This window comes from Ranitomeya variabilis, chromosome 1, assembly GCF_051348905.1.
Source record: "Ranitomeya variabilis isolate aRanVar5 chromosome 1, aRanVar5.hap1, whole genome shotgun sequence".
NCBI classification, from domain to species: domain Eukaryota; kingdom Metazoa; phylum Chordata; class Amphibia; order Anura; family Dendrobatidae; genus Ranitomeya; species Ranitomeya variabilis.
Window position 1 is genome coordinate 342,596,435 of NC_135232.1, and position 20,664 is coordinate 342,617,098.

The 20,664-nt window shown below is 42.2% G+C and overlaps 1 protein-coding gene across 1 annotated transcript; it reads left to right on the plus strand.

The window, feature by feature from the left end:
• Positions 1-692: 692 nt before the first annotated feature.
• Positions 693-19,203, plus strand: LOC143794000 (protein kinase C delta type-like). The gene is made up of 8 exons (XM_077280908.1): positions 693-1,032; positions 10,849-11,123; positions 11,846-11,937; positions 12,600-12,662; positions 13,346-13,484; positions 16,274-16,417; positions 16,745-16,870; positions 17,612-19,203. The coding sequence occupies exons 1-8, from the start codon at positions 732-734 to the stop codon at positions 17,732-17,734; spliced, it is 1,263 nt and encodes a 420-aa protein (XP_077137023.1). The 5' UTR covers positions 693-731; the 3' UTR covers positions 17,735-19,203.
• Positions 19,204-20,664: the final 1,461 nt, after the last annotated feature.

A 20,664-nucleotide genomic window follows, 5' to 3' on the forward strand; every position in this document is an offset into this window, starting at 1 on the left:
TTTTGAGTGGTTCCCTCTATGTAGTCAGAGACTGAGACAACAGAAAATGAATAGCTAATGAATGAACACTTGGTATATGCACTGCACATGATTCAAGCTGTCTTCAATTATTACCTGAATATTTTCTGTCACCTTGGTCACATCTTTTACATAACACTTGAGTAAAAATGAATTTATCATAGACTTCTGCACTCTGCATAGGCAGCAATGAAAACAAACATTATTATGCTTTAGTATTGTCATTTCAGCCGATGCTTATGATGAGTACAGCAGTGGATGAGAAACTCATCCCGTTCGCTATGTTCACAGCCACTCAATGCAAACGTTGTAGAGCTCTCCACTGTTCATCAATAAGTACAATGGTCAGGTATATAGTGTATTGATTTTCGTGTGGATAAATAATACAGCATATTCTTTACATGGGACATACAATCCTAAAATTATCTGTGAGATAATTCTGAAGTGATGAAAAAGATAAAGTCACTGAAATTTAAATGAACTAATTAAAACCAGTAAAACAGAAACCGATTTAATTTTATTACAGCCCTTATATCAAACTGATACATTCCAGTACTTATACTGTAGCATACACCTTTAAATCTTATTGGTCAGTTACTGATCACATGACTAGCGCCATCCAGATGCCCGTGCGCTCAGTTGAGAAAAGTGACAGTTGGAGTTGACTGGTGACTGTGAAGAAGCTGTCTGCGGACTGTGCACAAAGCGATAATATGGAGAAAGAGGAGGTTGTAGGGAGGAAGAGAATGAGGAAAAGAAGACACTTGAACTCATTGCCTGATGAGAAGTCTTCAATCAAAAAACCCAAAAAGAGGGGAAGAAAGAGGAAGAAGCCAGATTCAGGGCCGAAGATGTCTCCCACCCCAGAAATGGACCGAGTGGATGAAGACGTCATTGCCCAGAGTAAAGGACCAAAGAACAGAAGAATTAACCTGGACTGTTCAGAGGAAGGAAAGAAACCATCAATCAAGACCAATATCCAGAAGAAAGAACACCTGCAGGAGAACCCAAGAGGTTCGGGCAAGTTGAGAAAAAGAGCTATCAATTATATTGAAAGTTATTGTAAATGCTTTATACCTCCACATGTAATCCAGGGATAAAAAGTCAGTGAAATTATTCCAAATCTACCTTTATAATGAAAAATTACAAAAAATTATTTTTTATTGGAGCTGATTACTATAGGGGTTGTAGGCAGTTTACCAATGTAAATGGTTAGAGCTATCTGTTCCCAAATCATGAGGAAATGTTCTTATCATTGTGTAATGTTCAGGTTCAGTTCTGCTGAAATTTACCACAAGACATGGAAAATGCTGACACGTTTTAAAGGGAATGCGTCAGCAGTTTTTTGTTACCTTATCTGGGAGCAGCATGATTTAGGGGCTTATATCAATGATGTACTACTTATCGGGCTACATGGTAACATTTTGATAAAATCACAGTTTTATTTGCCTCAGATTTGTCAGTTCTCTGCATGCTGTGCTCTGATTAATCCTCCTCACAAATATGGATGACTACCTGGCAGCAGTCATCTAGTGATAATCTCCTGCAGAAAAAAACAGTGATTGTATCAAAACATCAAAACTAGAGCAAGCAGCCCAATAAGTGACACATGTATTTCTATATATTATATATTGCTATGTATGTTATATCTCAGATTGTCAAAACCTTGGAGGCATCGTCCCTAAATGCTGCAGTGCCTGAAATAAAATAAAAACACATATCTCCTGTAATGGCCCCATTCCAACAATGTTGGAACTAAGTTTCTTGGTAAATATGAAGTGTTTTTACTTTATTTGGGGCAATGTATTATTTCAGATGGAGTTGACCAGAAGTGGACAACCCCTTAAATGACTTTCTCTGTAGAAAACAATCCCAAAAAGTTGCCAAATTTGTGTGAATGTTAGAATGTTGCAACCTCTTCTCTACTCTCCTCTTCCCACAATTGTGTACAAGATTTCTCCCGCGCATCCCCCTAAGGCCTGTTTCACACGTCAGTGGCTCCGGTACGTGTGGTGACAGTTTTCTCACGTACCGGAGACACTGACTCACGTAGACCCATTAAAATAAATGTGTCTCTGCACATGTCAGCGTGTTTTCACGGACCCATAGGGGTGGAGCCGCATATTCATCACTTTAATGAGCGGTACCACGTGACCGCTCACACAGGACAAGCTGCCGGCGCTGAGAGGAAGCATCGCGGGAGCTGGGTGAGTATTTTAATGCTTCAGCACCACACGCAGGGGGGACAGCGCTTAACTCTAGCGCTGTTTCCTGCATGGTCCGTGTGGTCCTCAGTTGGCACATGGCTGCCGCACGTGTGCCACACTGATGTGCCACGTGAGCACACGGACACGGATAACTCCGGTACCGATTTTTCAGGTACAGGAATTATCTGGACGTGTGAGACTGGCCTAATTGGGGAACTCTCTACCCCAATATATCAGACTCTCACCTACCATGGAAAACTTCAAAAGGAACCTGAAGACCCACCTCTTTCGATAAGCCTACAGCCTACAGAAACCACCAAACCGCTGAACGACCAGCTCTGCCCTCACCTACTGTATCCTCACCCATCCCCTGTAGATTGTGAGCCCTCGGGGGCAGGGTCCTCTCTCCTCCTGTACCAGTGACTTGTATTCTTCCTGATTATTGTACCTGTGATTACTATGTATACCCCTTATCACATGTAAAGCACCATCGAATAAATGGCGTTATAACAATAAATAATAATAATCCCAGTGATACTTGTAAAGTTCAGGTTTTGAAATAATTAAAAGTAAGTTTATAAGAGTTTTGGTGATCTTTGTATGTTTAATTCACCAATTTGATGTGTGATGTGTATTATTTTGTTATTTAGGTCATTTTCATATTTATTATTAAGGTAAGAAAATGTGACATCATTATGTGATGTGTAATGCCATGAGGTCTTCTCTTACATGGCTCCTGTAATGCAGACCACATTCCCCAAATTGCTGGGTTCTTATCAGTTGTCCTTGTTCCCCTCTCCTGACAGCAGTGGTAGATCAGTGACATGGGGCTGCTGCCCCCAGATGTGTAATGCAGGGTCTCAGCCTCATTTATCAAAACTGTTCATTACATTGCTTTTGATGACCATAGCAACCAACCAGAGCTCAGCTTTCATTTCTCAAACTGCTTGGTACAATGAAAGCTGATCTCTGATTGGTTGTTATGGGCACAGTAGACAATGCTACCGTAAGGCTGTGTGCACACGGTGTGTTTTTGCTCTGTTTTTTTTTAGTGCAAAGTTGTCACAAAGCCTGAAGCATTTCCTGATGCCAGTAAAGTGAATGAGAATCCTGAAGTCTCATGCACACTTTGCTTATTTGTGGTTTGCAGATTTCATGCAGATTTAACCCCTTCACGCCACAGCCAATGTCCGCTTTCATGTTTCTGTTTTTACCTCCTCTTCTTCCCAGAGCCATGACTCTTTTATTTTTCTGTCCACATAGACATGTGAGGGCTTGCTTTTTGAAGGACGGGTTATACTTTTGAATGACACCATTCATTTTACCACATAGCGTACTGGAAAACGGGAAAAAAAATTCCGAGTGCAGTGAAATTATGGAGAAAAAAAACATAATTCTGACATTGTTTTTTATTAATTGTTTTTACGGTGTACATTTTGTGGTAAAAAAAAAATGACCTTGTAATATTGTTATCCTCATCAACAAGATTATGGCGATACCCAACATGTCTAGTTTATTATTATTTTACTGGTAAAAAAAAGGCAGAATTTTGACACCCCCCCCCCCCCCAATTTTTTGGATTGTGTCTCTATTTTCCAAGACCTGTAACATTTTCACTTTTCAGCCTATGAAGATGTGTGACTGATTAATTTTTGCAAGGTGAGACATGGTTTTTATTAATACCATTTTAGGATAGATGTGACTTTTTTAACACATCGACCACCAATGTTTATTTCTTTTTATATCTTTATTTTTAATGGGGGAAAGGGGTGGTAATTTGAACTTTCAGTTTTTGAGGGGTTTTTTTCATATTTTTTAAAACATTTTTTTTTATTTTTCATTGTAATTGATAGCCTTGTGGGACTTGGAGATGTCTTTGTTTGATCGCTTGTGCTATATACAGTGATGCCACAGCATTGCTGTATATAGCAGAAACCATGATCTGCTCTGAAGCCCGTCCACAGGCAGAGTTCCAAAGGAGCTCGGTAATGTCTTGGCAACCCATCAGGGACCCGCGATAACAGCCATCAACTGTTAGGAATGGGGTGGGCTCACGCTGTGTTCCCGCTTCCAACTTGCCCCATACATGTACAGCCGATGTCGTGCAGGGGTTAAATCTGCAGCATGTCAATTCTTTCAGCGTTTTTCCTGAAGGCTTTACAAACACTAATGACTGGGGAAAAATCTGTACCAAAAACGTGTGTTATTTGCAGCTGTATTTTTCCTGCCAAGAGATGCAGAAACGGTTTTGTAATCTCTGCACCAAATACTTAAGGTGTGCACAGACCCTTAGGGTATGTGTCCACGTTCAGGATTGCATCAGGATTTGGTCAGGATTTTTCATCAGTATTTGTAAGCCAAAACCAGGAGTGGGTGATAAATGTAGAAGTGGTGCATATGCTTCTATTATACTTTTCCTCTAATTGTTCCACTCCTGGTTTTGGCTTACAAAAACTGATGAAAAATCCTGACCAAATCCTGATGCAATCCTGAACGTGGACACATACCCTAAGGGTCTGTGCACACCTTAAGTATTTGGTGCAGAGATTACAAAACCGTTTCTGCATCTCTTGGCAGGAAAAATACAGCTGCAGCGTCAAACAAGCAGCGTCCAGATGTTCCAGCATAGTGGAGGGGATTTTATGAAATCCCGTCTCCACTATGCGTGGAAACCCGCACGCGGCGGCCCTGCGACTCCGGACATGCTGCGCGTCTTTTCAGATCGCAGCATGTCTGTACACCTTGCGGGGACGCAGCGTTCCCGCAAGGCATATCACAGGGCGCTATGGGAGAGAGCGATCATCCCGGATGTGAAGAGTTAACACATCTGGCATGATCGCGTCCCAGAAAGGGGGCGGGGCTTAGCGCCGAGCGGCTTCGCCGCTGCGGCGATACCGCCGGCCATACTGACAGTGGAAACATACCCTTAGGTACGTAAACACTGCTTGTTTGACGCTGCAGCGTCAAACAAGCAGCGTCCAGATGTTCCTGCATAGTGGAGGGGATTTTATGAAATCCCGTCTCCACTATGCGTGGAAACCCGCACGCGGCGGCCCTGCGACTCCGGACATGCTGCGCGTCTTGTCAGAACGCAGCATGTCCGTACACCTTGCGGGGACGCAGCGTCCCCGCAAGGCATATCACAGGGCCCTATGGCGAGGGGTGCGATGATCCCGGATGTGTACTGTACACATCCGGCACCATCGCGTCCCAGAAAGGGGGTGGGGCTTAGCTCCGAGCGGCTTCGCCGCTGCGGCGAACCCGCCGGCAAGCCGTACCGTGGAGCCATACCCTTAGGGTATGTGTCCACGTTCAGGTTTGCTTCAGGCTTTGGTCAGGATTTTATGCAAGTAAAATCCTGACTAAAACTGCACCTGAGGTCACTGGCAGGTCACCTGCGGTGTGCCTGCGTGTTTTGCTCATTGTAGCAACATGCTGCGTTTTGAAAAACGCACCGCGCATGCGTTTTCGCGGCAAAAACGCATGCGTTTTTTAACGCATAGTGGAGTCGGGATTTCAGGAAATCCCCTCCACTATGCTGTAACATCTGGACGCTGCGTTTTTGACGCTGCGGAAAAACGCAGCGTCAAAAACGCAGCGTTTCCTGAACGTGGAAACATACCCTTATAGTCCAGATGTACTTACCAGGAGTCTCATCCCAGGCTGGTGCCGACATTTTGTGAAATCCCAGAGCCCCCACACATCCATCCCAGGCTGATGCATTGCAGTTTTGGAGATGTTCGGTGGTGTGGGGGCTCCACCGACATTTTGTGAAAGCCCAGAGTCCCCGCATTTCCATTGCTGTAATGCGTTGGGCTCCAGGAAAATGTCCGCCGTAAGCGGCGCACGTGTAGTTTGATATCTCGGGAGATGAGGAGCTACTTGGATGGAGGAGATCAAGTCAGCTCTTCCATGAGGCTGAGATTCTCCTGTAACTGGGGCTAATATACCATCCTCAGTTACAGGGTAAATTAGTAATAAGAAGAATATTAATATATTAAAATGTTCCCCAGAATAGAAAAAAATGCATAAATAAAAATACTAAACTAAAGAAGAGATCCTGACAGTGTGAATCGTTGTTTCTAGCCCTAAGCCCATTTAAAAAAAATGTTCAAAATCTAAAAATCATTTCTATGAAAAGGGGAATGCAATTTTAAAAGTTTTTACTGGTCCTTTGTGGGAAAAAGGGTGAAAAATAGACACATATATCCTATTTTTATTTACATTTTCCCTAGATATCAACAAGAAAAAAGGAATATAAAAATGACATAAAAATTAAGCTCCATGTATCTTGAGACATAAATATGACTGTTGATTCCCTGTGGTCGGCGCTCATAGCAAGTCTGCAATTCTACTACATAGAGGCAATCTGAGCATCGCCTCTATGTAGCAGAGCCGGTCGAGCAATGGCAGCTTCTAGCCTCCCATGGAGGCTATTGAAGCATGCCAAAAGTTAAAGAAAAATGTTTTTAAAAATATTAAAAAAATAAAAAAAACATAAAAGTTCAAATTGCCCCCCTTTCGCCCCATTCAAAATAAAACAATTAAAAAAAATCAAATATACACATGTTTCGTGTCACCGCGTTCAGAATCGCCCAATCTATCAATAATAAAGAGGATTAACCTGATTTTTTTTGGTCACCGCAACATTACATTAAAATGCAATAACGGGCGATCAAAAGAACGTATCTGCACAAACATGGTATCAGTATAAACGTCAGCTCGGCACGCAAAAAATAAGCCTTCACCCGACCCAAGATCACGAAAAATGGAGAGGATATGGGTCACGGAACATAGCGAATTTTTTTTTTTTTTAGCAAACTTTGGAATTTTCTTTCACCACTTAAATAAAAAAAAGAACCTAGACATGTTAGGTGCCTATGAACTCGTACTGACCTGGAGAATCATAATGGTAGGTCAGTTTTAGCATTTAGTGAACCTAGCAAAAAAGCCAAACAAAAAAGCAAGTGTGGGATTGCACTTTTTTTGCAATTTCATCGCACTTGGATTTTTTTTCCCGTTTTCGAGTGCACAACATTGTAAAACCAATGGTTTTGTTCAAAAGTACAACTCGTCCCTCAAAAAATAAGCCCTCACATGGCCATATTGATGGGAAAATTAAAAAAGTTATGGCTCTAGAATAAAGTGGAGTGAAAAACGAAAGCGCAAAACCGAAAAAACTCTGGTCATGAAGGGGTTTATAAACCAGTAGAAAATTAACCCAAGAAGTGTTCCTGTGTTTACGGCTGGAGTCACACTTGCGTATTGCATCCAATGCGAGAGCTTCAGATACCATATGCTAATGACCCTCGGCTCCTGCTCTGCTGCGAGTGGGAGCCGAGTGTCATGCGTCTGTGCTCTGAGCCTCTCGCAGAGAGCAGATCGGAGCACAGCTGCAGAGGAGGCGAAGAAACTTCTCCATCTCCTCCATTGCTGGGGTCAGTGTTTAACGCACATCACTCGGATGATATCCGAGTGATGTGCGTTGTCTCCCTCGCACCCATAGGCTTATATGGGTGCGAGTGAGCCGATAGTTGGCTGCCGGGAGCTGCCCCATAGTTTAACATTAGTCCAAGTGCAATGCGATTTTTTCGTGGCGCATGTCATAACATAATGACTTGCTTCTTGACACTAGACCAGGATTTCCAGCTGCTAGTAGCTGCCGGGATAATCCTTTGCATGCACAGAGACCACCTAGGTCTAGTTCCGGCCTAGTCTGAAGATGACCGGGTTCCATCAGCACACGCTGGCGGTAAGGAACAGAGCCAAGGACTTTGCAGAGCACAGAGAACAGAAAACGTGAGAAGTGAGGTGAGTATTATTTTTTTTTTTGGTCTTTTTTTCCTACATCTTACGTTTATTATGCTTTGGGAGTCTTCCATACCCCAGTACCCCTGAGCTTAATAAAGGAAATTGAATTGAAGAAATACATTGCAGATCAAATGTCCAGGTAAAATCCAGGCGAGTTGTCTCTAGTGATAAGTGTCATTATGGAAAAACCCTTTAAATGTTCATATTGTTCAACCTCATCACAGCCAAGTGTATAATGGAAATATAATCATTTTATGACTTCTCCTTTTTAGGCCGGCGTCACACTGGCGAGTTTTACGGACGTAAGAGCGCAGAAACTACGTCCGTAAAACTCGCATAACATACGGCACAATTATTCTCAATGGGGCTGCTCCTATTAGCCGTATATTACGGTTCAGTATTATACGGCTTTCTACGGCCGTACAAAATCGCAGCATGCTGCGTTTGTCAGCGTACTGCGCAAAAAAATCGCCAATGAAAGTCTATGGGGGCGAGAAAAATACGGATTCCACACGGACCAGCAGTGTGACTTGCGAGAAATACGCAGCGCTGTTAGTGAAAAGTCGGTAATTCAATTGCCGGCTTTTCATTTCTCCTGCACAAACCCGACAGGATATGAGACATGGTTTACATACAGTAAAACATCTCATATCCCCCTTTTTTTTGCATATTCCACACTACTAATGTTAGTAGTGTGTATGTGCAAAATTTCAGCGCTGTAGCTGCTAAAATAAAGGGTTAAATGGCGGAAAAAATTGGCGTGGGCTCCCGCGCAATTTTCTCCGCCAGAGCGGTAAAGCCAGTGACTGAGGGCAGATATTAATAGCCAGGAGAGGGTCCATGGTTATTGGCCCCCCCGTGGCTAAAAACATCTGCCCCCAGCCACCCCAGAAAAGGCACATCTGGAAGATGCGCCTATTCTGGCACTTGGCCACTCTCTTCCCACTCCCTGTAGCGGTGGGATATGGGGTAATGAAGGGTTAATGCCACCTTGCTATTGGAAGGTGACATTAAGCCAGATTAATGATGGAGAGGCGTCAATTATGACACCTATCCATTATTAATCCAATTGTAGGAAAGGGTTAAAAAACACACACACACATGATTGAAAAGTATTTTAATGAAATAAACACAGCGGTTGTTGTAATAATTTATTGTTCTCTCAAATCCATTTGCAGTCCCTCGCTTGGCAACATAATAAACGCACAAGATACATACCTTCTGCTGTCAGATCAGGTCCCACGATGTAATCCATCTGAAGGGGTTAACTAATATTACAAGCAGGAGCCCTGCAAATGCAGCTGTGCTCCGTGCTTGTAATTCCCCTGCGAATGAATGAAATGTAGGTCATTGACCTACATTTCCTTCAGTCGCGGTGATGCGCCCCCTGGTGGATGTCCTCATATGACCTGGAGCGTGGGAAAAAGTTCCCAGGCTGCAGTTCATGAGAACATCCACCAGAGGGCGCATCACCGCGACTGAAGGAAATGTAGGTCAATGACCTACATTTCATTCATTCGCAGGGGAATTACAAGCACGGAGCACAGCTGCATTTGCAGGGCTCCTGCTTGTAATATTAGTTAACCCCTTCAGATGGATTACATCGTGGGACCTGATCTGACAGCAGAAGGTATGTATCTTGTGCGTTTATTATGTTGCCAAGCGAGGGACTGCAAATGGATTTGAGAGAACAATAAATTATTACAACAACCGCTGTGTTTATTTCATTAAAATACTTTTCAATCATGTGTGTGTGTGTTTTTTAACCCTTTCCTACAATTGGATTAATAATGGATAGGTGTCATAATTGACGCCTCTCCATCATTAATCTGGCTTAATGTCACCTTCCAATAGCAAGGTGGCATTAACCCTTCATTACCCCATATCCCACCGCTACAGGGAGTGGGAAGAGAGTGGCCAAGTGCCAGAATAGGCGCATCTTCCAGATGTGCCTTTTCTGGGGTGGCTGGGGGCAGATGTTTTTAGCCACGGGGGGGCCAATAACCATGGACCCTCTCCTGGCTATTAATATCTGCCCTCAGTCACTGGCTTTACCGCTCTGGCGGAGAAAATTGCGCGGGAGCCCACGCCAATTTTTTCCGCCATTTAACCCTTTATTTTAGCAGCTACAGCGCTGAAATTTTGCACATGCACACTACTAACATTAGTAGTGTGGAATATGCAAAAAAAAAGGGGATATGAGATGGTTTACTATATGTAAACCATGTCTCATATCATGTCGGGTTTGTGCAGGAGAAATGAGAAGCCGGCAATTGAATTACCGGCTGTTCACAGATATCGCGCTGAATGAAATCTAAATACAGAATATATATATATATATGTGTCTCAATGACATATATATATATATATATATATATATATATATACTGTATATATGTTTTAATGAACATTTGAGCACATAAATCCATTAGATGTCGGTTTTGCAAGCCTGCGCAAAAATCTCGCAGTACGGATGCCATACGGATTACATACGGAGGATGCCATGCGCAAAATACGCTGACACACCCTGACTACGGATCACTATTTTGGGAACATTTCACCGTATTTCGGCCGTATTACGGCCGTAAAATACGTGGCGTATTGTCTTACGCCGAGTGTGACGCCGGCCTTACCAGAATAAACCAGGTAAGATTGACTACAGGATTGCTAAGTTGCTTATTAATAAAATCCACTAACACAATTTATAAAATGTAGCACAAGCTTTACTTAGAACAGAAGATTTCCTCAGTGTGAATAATGTCCTGTAAATGTTAGATTTATTGTGATATTTCCCATTTATCTCCCCTGATAGAAGGCAGTGGTGTTCGGCCATCCAGCTCCAGCACAGTCTCTCATTCCATCAAGGAGAGATTACTATTCCACCATGCGCTCGGAGTTGGAAGTTTTGGAAAGGTCCTGATGGCGGAAGATACTGAAACCCGCCAAGAATTTGCTGTTAAGATCATCAGCAAAAGAGCCCTGCTGGCCGGAGGGGCTATGCTGGACGTCATGGTGGAGAGGCGAGTTCTTCAGCTGGCATCTGGAAGCCCCTTCCTCGTCCACGCAGACTTCGGATTCCAGACCAAGGTATAATTGTGACTACTTAGTGCTAAAAGCTTTGGCCACTTCTTCCATGTTGCTGACATATTTGTCTGAATCGGAGATGTCCTGCAGGACCCAGGAACTAAACCTTGTGTGCTTCGCACACTGTTTACATCCGGCTTTTGGCAGAGATGGTAACGGCTGATGGGACCCCACTAATCTGATATTAATAACTTACCCTAAGGATGGCTACATTATACCAGAGTTACATGGAGTGTTGCATTTTTTTATTGCACCATTTTAGAGTGCACATATTACATTGGATAACCTTTATTCATTTTCTGGAGTTTCGATTAAAAAAAAAAAAAAAAATTTGTTAGTGTTTTGGAGCTTTTATGGCAATTATATAATTTGTTAACTTTAAATTGTTTTGCTACTTTATCATGCTAAACAAATGAACAACAAAGAAAACATTTTTTGTGTTGCCGTTTTACAAGACTTATCGCTTTTTTTCTGTTGATATAAGAAAAGCAGTTTTTTTGCTGCATAGTCTGCACTTTACATTGGTATTATTTGGGAGTACATGGGACTTTATAACGATCTAATATTCCACTTTTTGGGAAGCGGGATGCAGAGAAAACCGCTATAGTATAGCAGCCCTATATCTTAGTAATATGCTTTCACTTTCTTGGATGGAAAACCCCTTCAAGTAGTAAAATCTGTATTTGTCTTTACTGTTAAATAAATGCAAATGTTCTTTGTTACAGATGAATGTTTTCCTCGGCATGGAGTACATGAGCTGCGGGGACTTCTACCAACTTCTACACTGGAAGGGGCCGCTAGACGTCACCAGCGCCAGGTAATGTGTTACAGGAGAAGAAAAGTCCGCAGTCTCTCTACAAGACTGCAGACAGACAAGTCGTCACGGTGTGAACTGCGCACATGGTCACGATTTCCCTGTATTCCCCGTTCAGTGGGCGATCCAGTGATCACGTGTACAATTTTCACACTTGTGGTCGCGTGCCGACTAGTCTCACCCGGCTTCTCTCAATAGCAGAGAACTGAGAGACGTGCAGGAGTATAGTCGGCATATAATCACCAGTATGCCATTTTCATACATTCATTCTCGAGACTGTAATATTGACAGTGCGCACTTTTACACTGTCACGATTCGGCAGTCACATAGAGTGATGCAGACTTTTCTGCAGAGACCAGATACCCCCTTTATAAAACCCTCTAAGCGTTGTATGTAAATGGGCAGTGAGATCCTGGGGGTCCCAGTGTTACTTCCACTCCTGACATTCTCTCTATTTCTGAATGTGGAAATCCTTCAAACCAGTCTCTTCAGGAGCTCGGATTCATCCTGATTGTTGTGTAAAGTAACTGCAATCACAATGCTTACAGTAATGATAGAAACTGGTTCTATAAGCGGAATAATATAGAATAATGCCCCTAGTGACTGATATGAATTCCCAAGTGTACCATCTATGGAACTGATACTTATTCATTTCTCTTTGTCAGATTCTATGCCGCCGAACTGGTGTGTGGGATCCAGTTCCTCCATTCCAGGGGCGTCATCCACAGGTAATTTAGTCGGTGTTAGGCCGGGGTCACATGAGCGTATATTCTCTCATCTAAGACAATCTGGCTGATTATGTAAATCACACTCTGGACAGAATTTGATCACAGTGTGATCCTTTTTTCAGATGAAAAGATGAAAAAAATAAGGCTCCATTTTCACCATTCTGTCAGTCCATGGAAATCCGACTGCACTCAGATGTCATCCGTGCGCAGTCAGATGTTTTCCATGGACTCAATGATGTGCAGGGCCGAGTGTGATTCGATAATTAGATCCAACTTGGGCATGCTGGGATCGGTTTAAGGAAAATATCGGCCAAGTACACGGCCCCATAGAATATTTTTGTGTTGGATCACACTCTTACTGAAAATATGGTCATGTGCATGAGCCCTTAAAGCTTAGCTGCACTCAGTCCCCCCACCTTGGAGACCTGCTGACTGATGCCCTGTAACTGGGGTCTAGTCGTCTCATCTGGCACCACTGTCAGGAAGCTGCAGATGAGCGGACATCACATGTCATACAGTAATCCTTACAGTGGTGCAGGCAGGGCATATAGTAAAGGAGTCATTTCAGATGAGGAAAGTACAGCAGGAAGAGAAAATATTATTATTCACGAATGTCATCGTTTCACCACAGATATAAGAAGAACACTTACTTTATTCTCAAGTTATTTTTCTTTTTCCTACAGAGACCTGAAGCCGGAGAACATCCTAGTGGCTGAGACGGGCCATATTAAGATCACCGATTACGGTCTTGCACTGGAGAACATGCACGGAGACCAAACAGCCACCGATTTCGCTGGGACTATGGGTTACATGGCTCCTGAGGTGAGAATAGAATTTTTTTATTTACAATGTTTTTACAGTTATTTTCACATAGATGAGCTTTATTTAGGCTAGGCTGTGCAATATGTTTATTGGTTATATCCAACCACCAGTGGAGGTGATAACAGCTAATCAGTGGGACTGCCGGGTGTTGGCCCCCACCAATCTGCTATTGATTGCCTAATCTGGTCATCAATATAACAGTACTGGAAACCCCCTCTGGGTGCTTCACTGCTATGTGTACCCCACAATCACCACATGGGAGGACCAAAGTCTCCTGTTCCTCCTAGCCGGCATGTCTGCATAGATAGTGAATTATGACCAACCAGGTGTGATGCTGAGTTATCTGGACCAAAGGTGTCCTAAAGTGGCAATAAAATGGGCAATAATGGTACAGGAATACTATAATTTTAGGTGCATTTATTACATTTATTAGATAAGTAGTATTTGTCGTTTCAAGTACATCAGACTAATCTACTCTGTGATATTAGACAAGGCCAGCAGCCACCTCAGTACTATCAGTCATAATGTCACAAGACAGCTCCTTAACCCCTTCATGACATGTGATGTACATGTCGGTCATATGTCGTGTCCCTGCCTTTAACGCGGGCTCTCACGCCGAGCCCAAATCTTTTCCAGCTGATGATGGATGATTTAATCAGCCATCATGGGCCTGTAACAGCTGTGGGTGGATTGTGACTGTTAGGGCTGTCCCACACGTCCAGATAATTCCGGTACCGGAATAAATCGGTACCGGAGTTATCCGTGTCCGTGTGCCTGGGAACTCACGGAGGCCATACCTGCGGCACACGTGTGCCGCCCGTATGGCGAGTGGGTACCACACGGAGCGTGTGGTACCCACTCTGCATGGTGCTGAAGCTGCGATTCATATCATCCCTGCAGCAACGTTTGCTGCAGGGAAAATATGAAGAATAGTGTTTAAAATAAAGATCCATGTGTCCGCCGCCCCCCCACCCCCTGTGCGCCCCCCCCGCTGGTCAGAAAATACTCACCCGGATCCCCCGTCGGCAGTCGCTCCTTCCTGGTCTGGCCGCGGCTTACTGTATGCGGTCACGTGGGGCCGCTCATTTACACTCATGAATAGGCGGCTCCGCCCCTATTGGAGGTGGAGCCACATATTCATGAGTGTAATCGGCCGCATACAGTAGGAGGCGCGGCCAGACCAGGAAGGAGCGACTGCCGACGGGGGACCCGGATAAGTATTTTCTGACCAGCGGGGGGGGCGCACAGGGGGTGGGGGGGCGGCGGACACATGGATCTTTAGTTTAAACACTATCATTCATATTTTCTCTGTAGCAAACGGTGCTACAGGGAACATATGAATGGCGGCTTCAGCACCATGTGGGGGGGACAGCGCTTACTGTAGCGCTGTCTCCGGCACGCCACACGGACCCCAGACGGAGAATGTCCGTGTGAGGTGCGTGTTTTACACGGACCCATTGACTCTATTGGGTCCGTGTAATCCGTGCGCTCCCACGAACACTGACATGTCTCCGTGTTTGGCACACGGAGACACGGTCCGCACACGGTCCGCACAAAATCAATGACATCTGAACAGATGCATTGATTTTTATGGGTCTACGTGTGTCAGTGTCTCCGGTACGGGAGGAAACTGTCACCTCACGTACCGGAGCCACTGACGTGTGAAACCGGCCTTAATCTGTTAAATCTCGATGTCAATCTCGGACAATGGCATTTACCACACGCGTTTTTCCACACGCCCATCGGCACGCTTGTGACACATTAACGGGGTGCGAATGGGTTAACATGACAGTCAGGAGTCTGCTGAACACCTCCGCGCATTTCATGACAGTTCTCCTGTGAAGGCCCGCATTTAGCTACTGTTCATAGGAGATCGTGACTTTAGCTACACATAGCAGTGCATCAGTGATAAGACAGTCGCAGGATTAATTACCCGAAGGGGACTAATAAATACAGGAAAAAGTAAAAAAAAATAAAACAGAAAAGTTCAACTCACCCCCTTATGCCCCATTAAAAATAAAACCATTAAAAAAATTAAAATACACATATTTGGTGTCGCTGTGTTCTTAAAAGATCGATCAATCAAAAGCTAAGATAAATAAATCTGATTAGTAAATGGCGTAATGAGAAAAAATATCAAAAATGTCAGAATTCCATTTTTATTTTTTTTTTGCCCCGGCAACATTGCAATAAAATGCGATAAAAGGTGATCAAAACATTGTATCTACCCCAAAGTGGTATCAGTAAAAACATTATCTCAGGTAGCAAAAAGGAAGCCCTCACACAGCCAAATATTCTGAAAATTGAAAGCGTTACATGTCTCAGAAAATGGTGACACAAGCAAAGGGGACTTTTTTTTTTAGAAATGTCTGAATTTTTTTAACCACTTAAAATAAAAAAAAAGCTATATATGTACATGTTTGGTATCTGCGTGATTGTACTGACTTGGATAATCATATTGACAGGTCAGTTTTACCGTATAGTGAACATGGTAAATAAAAAATATATAAAATTGCCCTTTTTTTTGCAATTTCAACGTGTTTGGAATTTTTTTTTACCACTTTCCAGTGAATGGTGTCATTCAAAAGAACAACTCGTCCTACAAAAAACAAACCTTCATACGGTTATTAATATCACTTATGGAGCATAATTGTGAAAGATCCTTTGTGTCTCCTGATTACGTAGTAAGACTTACTGCCATTACTATATACCCATATGACAATATGAGTGACATATAAGTGCGGTGACAGACAAGAGGTGGCACTACTAATAATTCTGCTCTATGGCAGATCATGGCCGAGGAGGAGTATAACGCCGGCGTAGACTGGTTCTCGTTAGGAGTCATCTTAAACGAGATGCTGACCAGTGAGTGTAGCTGCCATCCCACACTCTTTGATGATTCTTCCTCCAGTGCCAAGGACATCATTGAACAGGTCAGTATGTTCCTGGTATACGGGTCTAGTATTGGGGTCACACAATGTTAGTAGTTGCTGACACGGAGGTTGTAATTGTACTGAACTCAACTTTATACAGACATTTTCTCCCAATCCATAACCTCCTAAGCAACATGTTTTGGTTAAGAGAAGTAGAAATCCATTGCTTGCACCCCCTCATCACTAAATATTGCTAACCTATACCATCACATAGACAAGGTGTCATGGAGAGCAGCAATCAGAGAGAAGTGATCACTGTGTTATAATCTTTACTGGTCAGATCATAGGGTTCACTTACTAAATTCTAAATACATTTCTCCTTTTCAGCTCCTCCAGGAAGATCCTGCCCAGCGATTAGGAGTTAATGGTAATATCCGAGAACACCCCTTCTTCCAGGGAATTGATTGGGTCTCTGTGGAAGCTCTTAGGATGGCCCCACCATACATCCCTGTAGTAAGTAATGGGCAGAATTGTCGGGCTGGTTGGACAATGTAATTTATTAACGGAGCATGCCTAGTCTATAGTATTGTACTTCTATCGGACTCTTTTGATGTCTATATGCAAATAATTATCTAGTTATAAGTTCTGTCAGGAACACAGCATTGTATAGGTGTCTGTAGCTGGAGCTAGAGAAGACGACCCTTGGATAAAAAAAACCCTGAAATGAGCCATCCATAAGGACCAATTTATAACATTTTCAGAATTTTTCACGCAGACCTGGAAGTGAATCTAAAGAAGATCAGTTTAAATTCTTCAATAATAATTCTCCTTTTTATAGTCTCCAATGCTGATTTTGACCAGAAGAAAAATAAAACAAAATATGAACTAATTTTGTCTGTTAACAGGTGAAAGTGTTCAGAGCTGTAGTGATAAGTACAGATTGTACTTATTGAAGAACTTCTCCTTCTAACCATTCATGAGCTATTGCCTGTTACCTGCACATAATTCGGCATCCTGTGCATGATGAGCCAGAAGTATGACTGGCCATAGAGATGATTGGTGGCACTGCAGCTCATTGTAGGAACTAGACTTGGCCAACAATGCTTGTGGGGCAGATTTGGTCTCTAAGATATTATACTTATATTTCAAAATGTTCCCTTAATATTGAGCAATTTATTTTTCAACGCCTGAAATCAAGACTGTTTTGATTAGTCACCAAGTTCACCATGACTCTTTCTGCATTTGTTTCTATAGCCAACTAAGCCTGAACCCAGGTTCCGTCCTTTTAAGCTTGACAAGATCCAAGCGGCAGAGGCGGCATTATCCATAACCCCAGAGGACCAGGCCGTGTTCAGAGGGTTTTCATTTATCAACTAGAAAACCCTCAACAAGTATAGACAAGAGTAGATAATTGTAGGGAAGTCTAGGTAAGTATAGGTAAGTATAGATAATTATAGGTAAGTGTAGGTAAGAATAGATAAGAATAGATAATTATAGGTAAGAATAGGTAAGACTAGGTAAGTATAGATAAGAATAGATAAATATAGGTAAGAATAGGTAAGAATAGATAATTATAGGTAAGAATAGGTAAGACTAGGTAAGTATAGATAAGAATAGATAAATATAGGTACGAATAGGTAAGAATAGATAATTATAGGTAAGTATAGGTAAGAATAGGTAATTATAGGTAAGTATAGGTAAGACTAGGTAAGTATAGATAAGAATAGATAATTATAGGTAAGCATAGGTAAGAATAGATAAGAATAGATAATTATAGGTAAGAATATGTAAGACTAGGTAAGTATAGATAAGAATAGATAAATATAGGTAAGAATAGGTAAGAATAGATAATTATAGGTAAGTATAGGTAAGAATAGGTAATTACAGGTAAGTATACTGTATGTAAGAATAGGTGATTATAGGTAAGAATAGGTAATTACAGGTAAGTATACTGTATGTAAGAATAGGTGATTATAGGTAACTATAGGTAAGAATAGGTAACTATAGGTATGAAGAGGTAAGTATAGGTAAGAGAATAGATAATTATAGGTAAGAATAGATAATTATAGGTAACTATAGGTAAGAATAGATAATTATAGGTAAGTATAGGTAATTATAGGTAAGTATAGGTAAGAATAGATAATTATAGGTAAGTATTATTATTATTATTATTATTATTTATTGTTATAGCGCCATTTATTCCATGGCGCTTTACAAGTGAGGAGGGGTATGCATAATAAAAACAAGTACAATAATCTTGAACAATACAAGTCATAACTGGTACAGTAGGAGAGAGGACCCTGCCCGCGAAGGCTCACAATCTACAAGGGATGGGTGAAAATACAGTAGGTGAGGGTAGAGCTGGTCATGCAGCGGTTTGGTCGATCGGTGGTTACTGCAGGTTGTAGGCTTGTCGGAAGAGGTGGGTCTTCAGATTCTTTTAGTATAGGTAAGTATAGGTAAGTATAGATAATTATAGGTAAGTATAGGTAATTATAGGTAAGTATAGGTAAGAATAGATAATTATAGGTAAGTATAGGTAAGAATAGAATATAGAAAATAGAATCGCCCAATGTAAGTGCACCCTTAGTTAGACATAAGCTTTAAATAGTTTAGATATAAAGATAAGATATAAATATATGTATTAGATATGTAAAAATACCCCATGTTCAGGTGTGACAGGGCCCATCCAGAGCTGACACTGCAGTGAACCAGGGACTAGCCGATCGCCAGTACTTGGGGTCAGGAAGGAATTTTTCCCCACACATGGGGTTGTTTCGCCTTCCTCTGGTTCACATCCTTTGAATGCAGTAAATCCTATAAATGGCACTGGATGATTAAGTTAAACTAAATTTGATAATAGATAATAATAAAAATAAGTAAACTTTATTCATTGTATCTGTGTCTTCTTTATTTGTATTCATTCTGCGGAGACTATTATTTTAATTTTGAAATGCTGTAGTGAATGTCACAAATGGCAAAGAATCAAGAGTTAATACAATTTTTTTTGCAAAATGGGCCACGTGATCTCGCAGCCAATTCTTTCCCATCATGACAGTGATGTTATGGCCATCTGTCATATGGTTTTCCCAGACTAATGTCACTGCCCCAATATGCGCCATATCATCAATCACCTGTTGTACATGGGACAGGGCCAACATCAGCAGCGACTGCTCTGTAACCCAAGTGTAGTCTCCTCCACTAAAGTCCCTGCATATCACAGATTATGTAGAGGACGGTCATATTTCATAGTCACTGTACTTACCCCACAGTACCTCCACACCGTGCATCATTTCAGTAACCTCTAGCCAATCGCATATGAAAAGCTGGACCTAGCGCAAGGGAATGTAATGGGAATATAATATATTAGTGCACCAAGACATGCATTCAGTGGATATAGATGGAAAAAAGAGGTTTCGTTGGCCTTACAGAACAAGGAGGTGTAGTGGCAGGATAAAGATGGTGGGAACGGGATGCGTGTCATGCTGTGACTGTACGTGATAGGGAAAGGGGCCCTACACTATCCCTAGGGCTGGGGGGCCCTAACTATCCCTGCTCCCAAAGGTACCTCTACAGTTGAGGAGATTTGGTCCACGTACCTTATTGTTCTCTTGTTATCACTAGCTGTCCCCTCTCCCTCCCCCAGAAGGCCTGGGACAGAAATACTAGTGTATAAACGCGTAAGACATACAGAGATAACAAAAAGCAAGTAACATACAAAACACTCACCAAAGCTAGAGAGGTCTATAGGGAAGAGTATGAATGTGCAAACCAAATGGGAATATGTCAATGGCCTCAATAGCATGGCCACAAACCTGAAAGCATGTGCCCAGAATAATGGGACCAGAAAAAACAAGCATCAAAGCAAGACAAAATGCATTGAAATCATTTTCAACACAAAAACTTTTCAGGTTAAGAATTTTTCGACTCCTAGAAAACCCCTTTAAACATTAAACAGTCTAATAAAAGAGTATTTCCATCATAAATAGTTATTACCTACACACAGGATATGTCATCGCTGTCTGATAGATTCACTCCAATTTCCAATGATTAGAGAGATGGTCGTGCATATTCATGGTAGTCTTCATTGATTTCTATGAGAATTACGGAAAAAGAATTACCGGTAATAGCAGGATAGGGAACATTAATTCTGAAGAAACGTGTGGAGTACAAAAGTGAAGACGGCATTTGTTAGACATTTATAGCATATTCCATGGACAGGGCCAGTATTAAGGGGCAGGCAAACTAGTAAAACACCTAGGACCCCTATTCCATCAAGGCGCCCCATTCAGTGGCATACTGCCAGG